The sequence below is a fragment of the Hyaena hyaena genome, unplaced genomic scaffold (genome assembly GCF_003009895.1).
Source record: "Hyaena hyaena isolate Hyena2069 unplaced genomic scaffold, ASM300989v1 scaffold_871, whole genome shotgun sequence".
Lineage (NCBI taxonomy): Eukaryota > Metazoa > Chordata > Mammalia > Carnivora > Hyaenidae > Hyaena > Hyaena hyaena.
In genome coordinates, this window is record NW_024081500.1 from 411252 (window position 1) to 427619 (window position 16368).

The 16368-nt window shown below is 42.4% G+C and overlaps 1 protein-coding gene and 1 long non-coding RNA gene across 2 annotated transcripts; both read right to left on the reverse strand.

Annotated features, from left to right (window-relative positions):
- Window positions 1-3887: 3887 nt before the first annotated feature.
- Window positions 3888-11147, reverse strand: LOC120222374. The gene is made up of 3 exons (XR_005526027.1): window positions 11095-11147; window positions 9465-9557; window positions 3888-4145 (listed from the first exon to the last, which is right to left on the reverse strand). It is a non-coding gene; the product is annotated as an uncharacterized LOC120222374 (long non-coding RNA).
- Window positions 11148-13902: 2755 nt separating this feature from the next.
- LOC120222356 (zinc finger protein 350-like) lies at window positions 13903-16116 on the reverse strand. Its single transcript, XM_039220154.1, is given in 4 exon segments — window positions 13903-14220; window positions 14222-14689; window positions 15530-15755; window positions 15878-16116. Coding segments are annotated over 4 exon segments (1251 nt in total).
- Between the last annotated feature and the right edge of the window lie 252 nt (window positions 16117-16368).

Here is a 16368-nt window from a genome sequence, read left to right on the forward strand (position 1 = left end):
GGAGGGCGGCACTTGTCGGGATGAGCACTGGGTGTTCAATGGAAACCAACTTGATAATAAACTATTTAAAAAAAAGAAAGAGAGATAAAGAGTCTCCTAGATAAACAAAAGCTAAAGGAGTTCATGACCACTAAACCAGCCCTATGAGAAATATTAAAGAGGACTCTGAGTGAAAAGGAAAGGTCGTAAGTGAGAGTATGAAAAGTAAAAAACACAAATGCAGTAAAAATAAGTATTTCTGTAAAATTCAGTCAAAGGAATTATAAAATAAAAAGATGTAAAATATGACACCATATACCTAAAATGTGGGGGAAATGGACAAAAGAATAGAACATTCACAACAAAAATAAAAATTGCTCTTAAATATAAAAATAAATAGGGGCGCCTGAGTGGCTTAGTCGGTTAAGCATCCGACTTTCGCTTAGGTCATGATCTCGCAGTTCGTGGGTTCGAGCCCCGCGTCGGGCTCTGTGCTGCCAGCTCAGAGCCTGGAGCCTATTTCAGAGTCTGTGTCTCCCTCTCTCTCTGACCTTCCCCTGCTCACGCTGTCTCTCTCTCTCTCCTAGAAATAAATAAAAATATTAAAAATATAAATAAATAAATAAATAATAATTTTCTAAAAAGAATAATAAAAAAGAGGAAGGACATAAGGAATTCTGGGGGAGGGGAGATAAATTCTATTTCTGATCTTTACGATGAAGGAAGAACATCACAGGGGAGGGGAGTTCTTCTGGAGGCAAGCAAATATGGGAGCAGAGGTCAAATGTGAAAATACTTGTCAATTTGGGAAACACTACCATCCGCTTTCAGAGGGATGGAAGGATTGAGAAAGGCAAGGAGGCAAGCCGCAGGTCCTGTCCAAGCACTGTTGGAGTATGAAACCATGACAGCCTGGGAAAAGAATCTTTTTTTTTTTTTTCCTTTCCTGAAAATCATTATTCTGGCAGGCTGGCTCCAGGAAAACTCTCAGTGATTCCCACCTTGTGGCATTCATGCTCTTCTGTAAAACTCTCCCTTTCAGCGTATGCTGGCCTAGCAACTTGCTTCTGAGATAAGAGGATAAATACCAAAGGCAGTGGAAGACTTAGATATAATATGCACAATGTTATACTCTCTATAAACCATCTTCAAATGAATTATGAGTCATTCACATAGCGATGAGGAAGAGTTCAAGGAATTCTATCTCAAAATACACATTTAGCAGTATTATCTGATGAAAAATGAGGGTAGACTTATGACAAGTCTCCAAATATCAATCGCAACCATAGGTTTATCTCCTTTGTGAGATCTCTGCCATTTTGCTAAAGATTCTACACACTTAATGTACCCAGAGACATTTCTTGTTTCTGACAAGAGGCCACAGAATGTAACTGAAAACCTTGTCCTATTCACCCCTGTAGCTTGACAGGTTTGGGGTGTTCAAACCTGGCACATTCCAAAGGACTGAGCTTATTTCCTTTGTAAGTTTATTTAAGAGACAGAGTACATGAGCACATGAGCAGGGAAGGGGCTTAGAGAGAGAGAGACAGAGAGACAGACACACACACACACACACACACAGAGAGAGAGAGAGAGAGAGAGAGAGAGAATCCCAAGCGGACTCCACGTTGTCAACACAAAGCCTGACATAGGGCTCAATCCCACGACCTATGAGATCATGACCTGAGCCAAAATCAAGAGTCAGACCCTTAACCAAGTGAGCCACCCAGGCACCCCCAAACAGAATGACCTTCGACTAGCACCTTGGAGAGAACCTCTCAGCCCCTGGAATATACTACCTGAGAAGAGTGTCTCTGTATACTCGGGGTTTGGGCCATACTGTATAGTTTATCCTAGCAATGTTTTTGGTAAACACCTGTTTTTGTTCATCTGCAGATCTGGGCCAAGATGTTATCAGTTTGACCTTTAGAAGTGTGGGGCACCAGAGCGGCTCAGTCGGTTAAGTGTCCAACTTTGGCTCAGGTCATGATCTCGCGGTTCGTGGGTTCGAGCCCCGCATCAGGCTCTGTGATGACAGCCAGCTCAGAGCTTGGAGACTGTTTCAGATTCTGTGTCTCCCTCTCTGTCCGACCCTCCCCTGCTCATGCTGTCTCTCTCTAACTCAGAAATGAATTTTTTAAAAAATTAAGGAGTGTGAAGCGTGAGTTCAGATCAGACATATGGTTACTCCATTCCTCCATAGTTAACCCCCAGTAAACACCTTGGGCGCTAAGGCAAAGGTGAACTTCCCTGGTTGGCAATATTCTATATGTGGTGTCACATTGTGGCGAAAGAATTAAGCACTGTCCATACAATTCCACTGAGAAAAGACACCTGGAAATATATACCTGGTTTCTCCTGGATTCTGCCCTATGCTTTTTACATTTGCTAATTTAATCTGTAACTTTTCACTATAATAAACTATATCCATAAGCACAGCAGCTCTTAAGAGCTTTTTCAATCCTTTTGGAGAATAATCAAATGTGAAGGTGGCTTTAAGGACCTGATATAACTGTCTTCCTATAATTTTTTTTCCTATGAGAACTTACTGATGGTTTGGAGGTCAAGCTCACTACAATTCAACCTTCTAAGAGCCACTGATATTTAATGACGTTTATCTTTCCATTATCAGTGCTTCATTAGGGTACTCTCAGGGAAAGTTTTCAACTGCATAAAAAGCTAAGACTTTTATTAAAAGGCTTTTACCACAATGAGTGTAACAAATTTTCCTTTCAAGTTTACTGTGACATAAAATAAGACATAATTGGTAACTGAAGGCACTACCACATTGAGAGCATCCTTAAGGTTTCTCTCCTGTGCAGATTCTCTGTTTTCTCCTCAAGGTGCACATCTAACAACAGGTTGTCCTACAAGAACTATATTCCTATCCGCACTCATGTTTAATGTCTGGAATACCACAGAAGGCCTTCCAGTCACCGTTTAACATGAGTTTTCCTCTTGTATGGGGTCTATGACACACAATGAGCTCGGATTCCCACAGAAGCAATTTTCCACCTTGACTGAATCTACACACGTCTCTCTCCTATGAGTTGTCTTGTGTTTGATGAGGCATGACTTGTGAGAGAAAGCTTTCCTACAATTGCCAGATCCATATGGTGTCTCTCTGTATGGATTCTCTGATGTTTACTGAGTACTGACTTTGTGGAACAGCCTTTCCCACATTCACTATATTCAGAGGGTTTCTCTCCTGTACGAGTTCTTTGGTGTCTAATGAGACCTGACTTCTGAAAGCACGATTTTCCACAGCCACTGCCTTCATAAGGAGCATCTCTGGTGTGAAATCCCTAATGTGCACCAAGCTGAGACTTCCTGGAGAAAGCTTTCTCACACTCACTGCATACATGGGGCTTCATTCTTCTTTCAGTTCACTGCTTTCCCACACAATACTTCACCACATTTAAGGCGTTTACATGGTTTCTCCTGGATGAGTTCTCTGCAGTGAGCTAAAACTTCCTGGAGAAATGTATCCCACTGCATCCATGGGGCTTTTGTTCTGTACGAGTTCTGGGATGTTCAGCGAGCACAGACTTTTTCATAAAGATTTTACCGCATTCAATACATTCATGATGTTTCTTTCCTTTTTCAATTTGATGTGTAGTGAATTGCAAATTGGTGCTGATGGTGTTTCTGTATTGCTGCATTTAATTCCAGTGTAACATTTTTTTTTAATGTTTTTTATTTATTTCTAGGAGAGAGAGAGAGACAGCATGAGCAGGGGAGGGTCAGAGAGAGAGGGAGCCACAGACTGAAACAGGCTCCAGGCTCCGAGCCGGCAGTCAGCACAGAGCCCGACGCAGGGCTCGAACCCACGAACCGCGAGATCATGACCTCAGCGAAAGTCGGACGCTTAACCGACTAAGCCACCCAGGCGCCCCTCCAGTGTAACATTTTTCATGCTTAATATGAGGAAATGATTTATCTGTTAAGCTTATCAGTGTTCTTCACTGCACAACTTTTATTCTGGTTAACTAATTCTAAATTAGAGTTCAGTATGTAAAACTATCATGACTTTGCCTTAAAGTAGTAAGATTTCTGTACAGATGAAACATTTCCAGATGAACTGTGTTCATAATCTCTTTCCATATTCTTAAGCTTGTTTTGGATTTCCAAAGGCCACAGCATATGATCACCAACTTCTCAAACTTCTAGGGAAAAAAATGAATTCTTTCACAATCATGTTATGGAATAAAACTGCTTCTATAATACCGTGGTTTGTGCTGGCTCTCTGACAACTCTACTGTCATATGAAAGAAATCATTAAGTGTAAATTTTTTTCTTGGACATGAGGAGAAACGCAATGAAATAAAATCATAACATACAAAAGAAACCAAAACCAAAGCAAACCAAAAAGAGTTGATACAGAATCAATGGTAGACAATTTCCAATTAGTGAAGTTTTGGTTGCTCTCCGAATAGATCCTTGCAAAATGGGCAAAGAGGATGAAGCAGAAATGTATCTCGTTAACACGGGACCAGGGAAGCTGGAGAGACATCTCATCTAACATGATGAGGGGATGTAGCCACTTATTTCTACCAATATTTACTGAATGTATATTATGTATCCTGTATTGTTAACAGCATTGGGATACAGATGAAAGAGAAACACTCTCTGCATTCCAGTGGGCAAAAAGAGAACAAAATGGAAGGAAAGAAATAAGACAACTGCAGACCAAAAAGTGGTTCAAAGAATATGAAAAAGAATGGAAGTTGGTTAATTTACACAGGTAATCAACAATGAGAAAATAAAAGTTGAGCCAAGAAACCAGGAACAAGGAATGTAAAGAATTACAGAAGGTTTTGTTTAAGTACAACAGCAGTGCAAAGGCCTGGAGACAGGAGAGGTTTGGGCCAGATCAAGAAACAGAAAGGTAACCAGTAGGCCCTGAGAGCAATTCCAATATAGGGAGAAAGAAGAGTTGATGTTCAAAAGGTAGACAGAAGTTAGATCGTGTAGATTTGAAAGGAGGAATTTGAATTTGATGCTAAGACCAGTGACAAGCCACTGGAAGGTTTGAGCAGATTGCATCAAGTTCTGATTTACATTTCTTTTTTTTTTTTTTAAATAGTTTATTGTCAAGTTGGTTTCCATATAACAACGAGTGCTCATCCCCACAAGTGCCCTCCTCCATGCCCCTCACCCCCCTCCCTCTTCCCCCCACCAGTCCTGTTTGTTCTCAGCATTCAAGAGTCTCTCATGGTTTGCCTCTCTCCCTCTCCCCCAATATTTCCCCCGCCTTCCTCTCCCCCACAGTCCTCCGTTAAGTTCCTCCTAATCCTCTTATATGTGCAAACAGATGGTAGCTGTGCTTCTCTGCCTGACTTATTTCGCTCAGCATAACACCCTCAAGTTCCATCCACGTTAGTACACATGGCTAGATTTCATTCTTTCTCATTGCCATGGAGTATTCCGTTGTATAGATAAACCACATCTTCTTAATCCATTCATCAGTTGATGGATCCTTAGGCTTTTTCCATGTTTTGGCTATTGTTGAGAGTGCTGCTATGAACACTGGGGTACATGTGCTCCTATGCATCAGCACTCCTGTATCCTTTGGGTAAATCCCTAGCAGTGCTATTGCTGGGTCATAGGGGAGTTCTATTGTTAATTTTTTGAGGAACCTCCCCACTGTTTTCCAGAGGGGTTGCACCAGTTTACATTCCCACCAACAGTGTCAGAGGGTGCCCGTTTCTTCACATCCTTGCCAGCATCTAGAGTCCTCTGATTTACTCATTTTAGCCACTCTGACCAGCATGAGGTGGTATCTCGGTGTGGTTTTGATTTGTATTTCCCTGATGAGGAGGGATGCTGAGCATCGTTTCATGTGTCTGTTGGCCATCTGGATGTCCTCTTTGGAGAACTCTGTTCACATCTTCTGGCCATTTCTTCACTGGATTGTTTGTTTTTCGGGTTTGGAGTTTGGTGAGTTCCTTATATATATATATATATATATATATATAAGAGATCTTTATGATGAAAACTATAGAAAACTTATGAAGGAAATTGAAGAAGACACAAAGAAATGGAAAAACATTCCATGCTCATGGATAGGAAGAATAAATATACTTAAAATGTCATTACTACCCAAAGCAATCTACACATTCAATGCAATCCCAATCAAAATTGCACCAGCATACTTCTCAAAACTAGAACAAACTATCCTAAAATTTGTATGGAACCACAAAAGACCCCGAATAGCCAAAGTAATAGTGAAGAAAAACCAAAACAGGAGGCATCACCATCCCAGACTTTAGCCTCTACTACAAAGCTATTATCATCAAGACAGTATGGTATTGGCACAAAAACAGATACATAGACCAATGGAATAGAATAGAGAACTCAGAATTGGACCCAAAAGTGTACAGCCAACTAATCTTTGACAAAGTGGGAAAGAGTATCCAATGGAAAAAAGACAGCCTCTTTAACAGATGGTGCTGAGAGAACTGGACAGCAACATGCAGAAGAATGAAACTAGATAATTTTCTCACACCATACACAAAAATAAACTCAAAATGGATAAAGGACCTGAATGTGAGACAAGAAACCATCAAAACCCTAGAGGAGATAGCAGGAAACAACCTCCTTGACCTCAAACATAGCAATTTCTTACTTGACACATCCCCAAAGGCAAGGGAATCAAGAGCAAAAATGAACTACTGGGACCTCATCAAGATTAAAAGCTTCTGCATGGCAAAGGAAACAATCCATAAAACTAATAGGCAAGGGATGGAATGGGAAAAGATAGTTGCAAATGACATATCAGATAAAGGGCTAGTATCCAAAATCTATAAGGAACTCACCAAACTGATTTACATTTCTAAAGGATTCCTGGGGCGCCTGGGTAGCTCAGTCGTTAAGCCTCCGACTTTCAGCTCAGGTCATGACTATCAGCTCAGGTCATGATTTCATGGTTCTGAGCTCTGCATCAGGTTCTGTGCTGGCAGCTCAGAGCCCGGAGCCTGTTTCAGATTCTGTGTCTCCCTCTCTCTCTGCCCCTCTCCCGCTCATGTTCTGTCTCTCTCTGTCTCAAAAAATATATAAACTATAAAAACATTTTTAAAATAAAGTAAAATAAAGGATTCCTGACTGTTACATGGATACTGATGGTAGGAGGCAGAGAAAGAGGAAACAGGAAGTTAATGTAGTAAGGGAGCCAAGAGATAATGGTGGCTGAGTCAAGAGCAGCAACAGTGGAGATTTGTCAAGTGGATGAACTCAGGATACATTTAGGAGAAAGAAAAGCCAACATTCAAAGTTGAATTTAATGTGGGCTGTGAGTAAAAGGGAGGAATTGTGGGGTTTTCCTAGACATTTGGCTTAAATGCCTAAGTACTAGCTATACTGTTGAGCAGCATCAGGAAGACAGGTTTTGAATGTGGGGAAAATCAGGTCTGTATTTTAAGACATGAACATTTTGAGATAGTTATTGGATATCTAAGTGTAGACAGGAAGGACTTGATTAGAGATAGGTATGTGGAGGAAGATTTTGACTAGAAGACAAATTTGGGGGTTATCTATATAGAAACATTAACTAAAGAGAAAGGTCTCTCTGAGAGAGTTAAAAACCAGGAAAATGATGACTCAGACTCAAGTCATCTTTATGCATTCTGAATTTTAAGGTTTTGTAAAGTGGAAATGCCCAGAGAATGAGGGAGGACCTTCCAGAAGCAAGAGAGAAGGGGCACATAACCAGGGAAATAAGCAGGTAAAAGCATTCACTTAGAACAAATTCTAGAAGAGGCAGGTCAGAAAGCAAAATTTCTTTCAGCGGATATCCTGCTCCTGAATCTTGTCTCTGTTATTAATTCAGTAACACTGCTACCAAGTTAATTTCCCAAAAGTGCCCTTCTCTTAAAATATGGGAAAGATTCCTGTAGTCAATGCTCTTTCTGTCTGAGATTATTCTCATATAGGGATGAGAAAGAGGATAATTCATGTGGATTTTAAAATTAGGCTTGGCTCGGTTGGGCATCCAATTCTTAAGACTCTTAATTTCCGCGCAAGTCATGATCTCATGAGTTTGAGGCCCACTATGGGCTCTGCACTGGCAGTGCAAAGCCTGCTTGGGATTCTGTCTCCCCCTCCTCTCTCTCTGCACCTTCCTACTTGTGCTCTCTCTCTCTCAAAATAAATAAACATTAAATAAATACATAAATAAATAAAAAATAAAATTAGGCCAGAGAACCATCTAAACCATCTAAGCACCCATTAGCAGAGCACTGCTGAACTGTCACTGTTTCAAGTCCCTTAAATAATGGAACTACAGACTATAATAGTTGGCTTTCTCCTGTTTCATTTCCTAAGCCCTCTTCTTGCCAATGATACTCCTGATTCTTCCTGAATTCTGTATTTATACCTTAGTTGTCATAGATCTGGAATTCATCAATTAATGGGTCCTCATTCCAGATCAAGAAACTAGGGCATTTAGACTTCCACTTGTTGTAGAGATTGGTTTAAACGAAGCTAACTTGGAATTCAGGGAATAGAAAGAAAACTAAATATAAGCAAAATATTGTATATTGGAGTCTTTGGATCACAGGACTTAAATATCATATAGTTGGTAATTGGGGTATAATTAAGATCTTTTAGACTAGGGAAATTAAACCAAGAGTAACAATTAAGATGAATCAAGAAGAAGATCTGATCCAGTAAATATATGTGGAAATCAGCTAAGTATCCATGAGTTTTATGGTTTGATTTCAAGTGAAACCTAAGATTGTGAATTTGTTTTTTTTTTTTTAATTTAAGTGAATTCCATTATTTTAGTACATTTGGGAGCTATAATTTATTCTGAAAATTACAAAATTTTAGCTCCTCCCTTACCATTACAGTATAAAAATTTTCAAACATACACAGAAATTGAAAGAATTGTACAGTGAACAGCCATATACCTGCCTCTCTGATTCTATAGTTAATATTTTGCTACACTTGCACATATTTATCCATCCAGAATAAAGAACTGAATACATACACATCAAAAGACCAGGTTGTTATGGGAACACAGTACTCAAAGTGAGCTGAATGTCAGGAAAGGAAATTACCCAATGAAGGAAGGTTCACTAGTCAGAAGACAGCAATGAATCTGAAGTATTCTCTTTCCAGAGAGGCATGGAAGATTGGATTCCTAATACAAGAGAAGAAGAAGGAACATACAATGGCCCTATGGGTGGCAATGAAAAAGGGAAAGATTTGAGAATCCTCAGTACAAAAAAAAAAAATCTAAGCAAAACAAATCAAGATACTAGATGAAGTAAATCAGGAACAAATCCAGAGGTGAGAACACAGGAGTATTCTCCTCTAAATAAGCAATGAATAACATAACAGAATAATAACTGTTGGTTCCATTTAAATAGAAATTAGAAACTAGAAGATGAGTCACCTCCACAGTATTTCAGAGGTGAGAGGCCCTCACAAATCAAGGAATTTACTTCTATTTTCTTCTACCTGGATGCTTCTCATTCACTTACCTGGAAAGCTCCAAGCGTGGTTTTCCTTTTCCATTTATGGTTTATCTCCTAGCTTCAATTTGAAGATCTCCATTGGTCTGGTACTTTGGTACCCTATTAGGAAAAATTACAGAATACTTGGAAAAATATATTTGGTCATAATATGCAGACATTGTTACATAATACCTTTTACAGATTGTGCAAGTGCACCTTGGACTAAGGCTTATCCTCAAGAGTGGGGAGACACTCCCCTGTCCACCCAGGAGACGAAGAATCTACCACTTACAAAGTCCAAGTCTTACATAGGGGACAGCCGACTACAGTCCATGGCTGTACCTAAGAAGAATTTCTACATTTTAAAGTTATAAAGAAAAAAGGAGAGTAAGATACCGAGACTGTAGCCCTTAGGGCCTACAGTATTTACTATCTGGCCTTCTGCAGAAAAAATTTTGCAATCTCTCTTACATTATTCAGCACTTCAAATACTCCCAAAAATCAGTCCACAACTGAAAAAGATGAGATGTCAGTTGGACACCCTGAGTGATTCCAAAGCAGGCTCCAGGCTCTGAGCTGCCAGCACAAACCCCAATACGGGGCTGGAACACATGAACTGCAAGATCTTGACCTGAGCTCGGGGTGCCTGGGTGGCTCAGTTGGTTAAGCGTCCGACTTCGGCTCAGGTCACGATCTCACAGTTCGGGGCTCTGTGCTGACAGCTCAGAGCCTGGAGCCTGCTTCAGATTCTGTGATTTCCTCTCTCTGTGCCCCTCCCCCACTCATGCTCTGTCTCAAAAATAAACAAACTATTAAAAAAAAAAAAAAAAAAAGATCTTGACCTGAGCTGAAGTTGAATGCTCAACTGACTGAGCCACCCAGGTGCCCCCATTTTTTTTAAAAAAGTGTATTTACTTTTGGGGGGTGGAGAAAGAGGGCAGAGCGGGACAGAGGATCTGCAGTGGGCTCTGCGCTGACACCAGAAAGCCCAATGTCAGGTTCGAACCCACGGATGCTGAGATCATGACTCAGCTCAGGTCATGATCTCACGGTCTGTGGGTTTGAGCCCTGAGTCAGGCTCTGTGCTGACAGCTCAGACCCTGGAGCCTGCTTCAAATTCTGTTTGTCTTTCTCTCTCTGCCCCTCCACCAATCATGCTCTGTCTCTTTCTCTCAAAAATAAACATTTTTTGAAAAATTTAATAAGAGTCTTATCGTTTGTTCCCTTCTCTTCTCTACCCCCTTCCCATATGCTCGTCTTATTTCTTACATTCCACATATGAGTGAAATCATATGGTATTTGTCTTTCTCAGATTCATTTATTTCACGTAGCATAATACATTCTGGATCAGCTATGAAAGCCCAGATTCTCCAGTGACTGAAACAAAAGAAGGGCCCCCAAGAAGGGCCCTTCACTGGCCTCCTACGCACTTCACTCCAAAGACACTGCAGAGTCCTACCCACGTGACGCCAAACTTCTCTACATTCCACCTTCTTTACCAAAGCCTGGACCCCCTTCTGAAATGACCTCCATTCTCACGCCCCCTCCCCCTCCCGGTGGTTGGCGACGCGTCAGGTGGAGGTGGAACCTTCACCACGTTCCTGGGAGCCCAGTTCCGCCCCCAGGTGCTCCTCAACACGGAAGTAGCCACGCCCACCTTGGCGACCACGGTCCAAGCGGCCAGCGGGGCGGCTGCCGAGAGAAACTGAAATGCTTTAGGGGTGTCTCCTTGCCTTTCCTGCCTTCCTGCTGGCTAGCAGCGCTGAGACGAATAAGCTTTCGGAGCGGCGCTGGCCCTGCGGTTTTCGACTTGGCCTTCTGGGAAGGTGGCGGCGCCCGCGAGGAGGACTGCGGGCCACTCCCGCAGTGAGGTAGTGCGGTCCCGCGCGGCGGGGAAGACCTCGGCAGCTCCGGGCTAGAGGCCTTCCCATGGCTCCGAGCTTTGCAGAAGCCAAGACGTAGGAAAGGCGGCGGCCAGACCGCGGACCAAACAATGGAGACTCCGAGTCCTGCGGAAATTTGGGAATGCGGCCCAGCGCGGATGAGAGTGAAGAACGCAGTCTGGACGAGGTAGGTCTGTGACCTGTTGGAGGGGCGGGGCTGCAAAAATGGACGCCCTCAGGGGCCTGGGTACGGGCTGCCTCCAGTAAGTAGTAGGTAGGTAGTAGTAGGCTGGAGGGAGCCTCCTTTCCCATCCTCTGCCACTCTCCCCCTCCCCCCGGCTCCAGCTCGTTCTAAAAAAAAAGGAGGAAAAACCTGACTGTACATCAGCAGGCAGTTTGATGAACTAAACCCATCCCTTCAACAGAAGTCAGGTCTATAGCCCTTAAAAAGCCAATTATAGGGATGCCTGGGTGGATCATTGGGTCAAGCGTCTGACTCTTGGTTTCGGTTCAGTTCAAGATCTCATGGTCTGTGAGTTCGAGCCTCAGAATCAGGCTCTGTGCTGACAGTGCAGAGCCTACTGGACATTCTCTCTCTTTCCCTCCCCTGCTCACTCTCTCTGCCTCTCTCAAAAATAAAGAAACTGAAAAAAAAAAAAGCCAACTATAAAACTATCAGTATTTTTAAATGACGTTTTGAAAGGATGAAATAGTGATCTCCACACAGTATTTATATGATCTTCTTATGGCAAAAATTCATAAACATAAGCATTTCAAAATTTTGAATGGATAAAGTAATCTTGAGTATATTAGGGGTTTGGGCTTGAGATTAAGAGAATTTTCACTGAGTATGTATCCACTAAATTCTAATCAAAAGATTTTACTAACAGCATCAAATATACTGCCTCATGCACGGCCACAGCTCCTCAAACTAGGGAGCTCTGAAATGAAGTCCTTCTCCCCTCCAGACTGACCTCTTATTTTCTTTCTCATCCAGCATCACTATTACACAACAAATCAAGAATGGAGGTGTGAGAGTTATCTGGATTGTAAATCATTGTACGTTGATGTGACAACATCAGGGATCGGCCCCAAACATGATCTATGTATTATCTTCACAGTCACCACCAAGAAATACATGAAACTGCAAGTCTATAAAGTGTTTACACGGAGAGACTGGGGAACCTGGCCAAGTGAGGGAAAGCCTCACTGAAGAAATGATAATTGAAGATGATGAAGGATGAAGAAACCAAAAAATGAGGGGTAGGGGGATCCCTTCTTCACAAGAACTAATAATATTTATATTATTATCACTTTTTCTGCTTTGTCCCGTTATAAACAGTTAAGTCTCTCACATCGCAATGAAAACACTCTGGGGTGACAATTCTATTCTTTAGAACCGTATTTCCCTTCAGTGACAAAATATACTTTGATAAGCCCATTAATATGTTCACTCACTTTCCAAATCTATATATATAATTAGGGTTTTTTCCTTTGTGCTAGAAGTATAAAATCATGGAAACCACTCTCCAGTATAATCTTGTGGTGTAATAGAAATGATGATAGATTCTCTCATTGTATCATGTTTTGGCTCAGTGTCAGTGCTGTCCAGTTCTACAGCCACTATTTACATGTGACTGTTGAGCACTTCAGATATGGTCAATGTGACTGAGGCAATGATTTTTCATCTTCCTGGTTCAGAGTTTTTTAAACATCAAAATTTAAAGCCACTAAAATTAGGGAATTTATAATCTTAAGGAGAAAAGAAATAAGCATTTTTACAAAAAAAGAAATACACATAAAAAATAACTTGTGCACTATAATCTTAATAACCATTAGTAAGTCTTTCCTCCATCCTCCAAAATCATGCTCCTTCAACAATAAATTGTAAAATATTCCCTTGAACCAATGACTCCATGTCTGTTTCACTCAATATAGATATTTATGTCTTTTTACTCGATTAGCTGGTGTGTAAAGGTACCATGTAAAGATAATTCATGGGGCACCTGGCTGGCTCAGCCAGTAAAACATGTGATCCTTAATCTATGGGTTGTGAATTCCACCCCTATGGTGAACAGAGAAATTACTTTAAAAAAGTAAGTTAAAGGTGATCAAGTTTACCTCATGCTCTCTCCAGGAGACCAGGGGCTATTTCTGTTTTGGCCACCACTATATATTCAGCTCCTAGAACAGGACCCAGTACAAATAAAGTATTTAACAAATACATCTGGCTGCAGGCTGTCCCACTAGGACTACATTCCTACTGCCAGAAGTCCACTGATGTTTAATAGTGTCTGACAAGCCACAAGCCAATGGAGAGTCACCATATTAAAAAGGTTTTCCAGGGCGCCTGGGTGGCTTAGTCGGTTAAGCGTCCGACTTTTGCTTGGGTCATGATCTCGCGGTTTGTGGGTTCGAGCCCCGCGTCGGGCTCTCTGCTGACTGCCAGCTCAGAGCCTGGAGCCTGTTTCAGTCTGTGACTCCCTCTCTCTCTAACCCTCCCCTGCTCACGCTGTCTCTTTCTCTCCTAGAAATAAATAAAAATATTTAAAAAAAAAAAAAAAAAAAAAGGTTTTCCTCTTTCAGGACAATACCGGTCTGTGAGGACCTGTGACTGAGGGAGAACTTTCTACCTTGACTAAATGAATTTTCTGATGTTTATTGAGGACTGACTTCCCTTGAAAAGATTTCCCACATTCAATCCATCTACATGTTTTCTCTCCTATATGAGTTCTCTGATGTATAATGAGCTGTGACTTCCCGAGAAAGACTTTCCCACACTGACCATATTCAAAGGGTTTCTCTCCTGTGTGAGTCCTTTGATGTTTAATGAGACCTGTCTTCTGGGAACAGGGTTTTCCACAGTCACTGCCCACAAAGGGAGTCTTTCCTGTGGCAAAATCTCTGATATGCTATGAGACATGTCTTTTGGCTGAAGCCTTTCCCACACTGGTTGCATATACAAGGTTTCTCTCCTGTATGAATCCGCAGATGTACCCTGAGACTTCCCTTCTGGATGAAGCCTTTTCCACATTCACTGCACATAAAGAGTTTCTCTCATGTGTGTGTCTTCTGATGTACACTGAGCCGTGATTTCTTGAGGAAGACTTTGCCACATACAGTGAGTGCATCCATAAGGTTTTTCTCCTGTATGTGCATTCTCTGGTGTTCAGTGAGCATGAACTTGCTGGAGAATGCTTTCCCACATAGACTGCATTTGTGAGGTTCCCGTTCTGCATGAAGATTCTGGTGATCACTGAACCAGGACCTTTGAATGAAGCATTTTCCATATTCACTTCATACATGAGGTTTTAAAATTTTCTGATGTTTGATGACTTGGCACTTAGTGCTGCTGAGTTTTTGGCGCCCCTGGAATAAAAGTATTAAGTAGCTTCACATGTGGGGCGCTTGGGTGGCTCAGTCAGTTAAGCATCTGACTTCAGCTCAAGTCATGATCTCACGGTTTGTTAGTTTGAGTCCTGCATCAGGCTCTGTGCGAACAGCTCAGAGCCTGGAGCCTGCTTTAGATTCTGTGTGTCCCCCCCCCCCCTCTCTGCACCACCCCCTCTCATGCTCTGTCTCTGTCTCTCTCAAAAATAAAAATAAACATTAAATAGCTTCACTTGAGGTGACTTCTGATGACCCTATTTTATAAATGTAAATAAAACTCCATGTTGGGGCGCCTGGGTGGCTCAGGCGGTTAAGCGTCCGAATTCGGCTCAGGTCATGATCTCACGATTTGTGGGTTCGAGCCCCGCATCGGGCTCTGTGCTGACTGCTAGCTCAGATTCTGTGTCTCCCTCTCTCTCCGCCCCTCCCCCACTTGTGCCTTGTTTCTGTCTCAATAATAAATAAACATTAAAAAAACTTTTTTTAAACAAAACCAAACCACAGAGGGTTTCAAACTACTCTTCGGAGCTCCGCAGCCTTCTGCCCCAGCAGTCCAGCTAAGAACTTCAACCCAAACTCCAGCCCCACGTCCTTGGCTCCAAAGCGTCAGCTCTCACAAATATCTCTGTACTAAACACTATCACACACGCCCTTATTAATCTGAAACCCAACGAGACACCCCGATGTGATGAGCACCCACCCGGGCCCCAACATCATGAGCCCCAAATTAAGTTCCCCAGGAACCAGACACTTCAATCATCGTAAAGATCTGCACCAGCCGCACCACCGACAAGCGGAGCGATCTGCAGAACCCCAAACTCTCGACAGCGCCGACATGGTCGTTGATTCCCTGTAGATCCTTAACCGTCTTAATGACCCCAGAAGTACCCCAACCACAAACACACCTGCCTGGTTCCCCTCAAAACCCTCAAATAGGGGCGCCACCTGGTTCTCCTTAAATACCTCCCTCTTGGCGCTTCTACCCTCCTCGACCGCCCCGGCAGTGATTTCATGGATCCATCCTACAGCAGGTCCACTCGTCGTCCTGTGAGAAGCAAAACCTCCACGGTGACAAATAGAAATACAAATAGAAATGGAAGAAATAAAAATAGAAAAACAACCTTCCAAGGACAAACCACACACAGACCGAGTTTCCCTCAGACCCACGGGGAGATTCTGAACGTGGATCTTCGGGAACTCCTCAGCGTACGGCGGCCGACGAGCACTGGGGACCTTCGAACAACGAATTTCTGGTATTTCCTACGAGGTATTATGTCCGCGCCCGCTCTCCGTGGCCGTGCGGGCGGCCATATTGGGACATCCGTCGTACTCAAAGCAAAAGGGCGGGTTTGCGGCCAGAAACAGGAAATGGCCCGGAAGGTGAGAACCCTCTGAAGGTATCTCATATCCTCAACGTCGACTTTGGCAGAAGGTTGGTAAATTTTCAGTCTGGAGCCTCAGGCTACCTTGTGTTCCACGGGCTTGCCAGGAAGTTTTATGACCAGGACGTATATTTATCCACTTTGCAGTTAAAGAAAAAAAAAAAAAGTTTCCAAACGGATGAGTAGGAGTTCAGGTGTCGATACCGCAGTAGAGAATGAACTAACTCCTGCTAAGAAAAAGTAGTGCGTCCAGTAAACGGACACCCACGCAAAGCT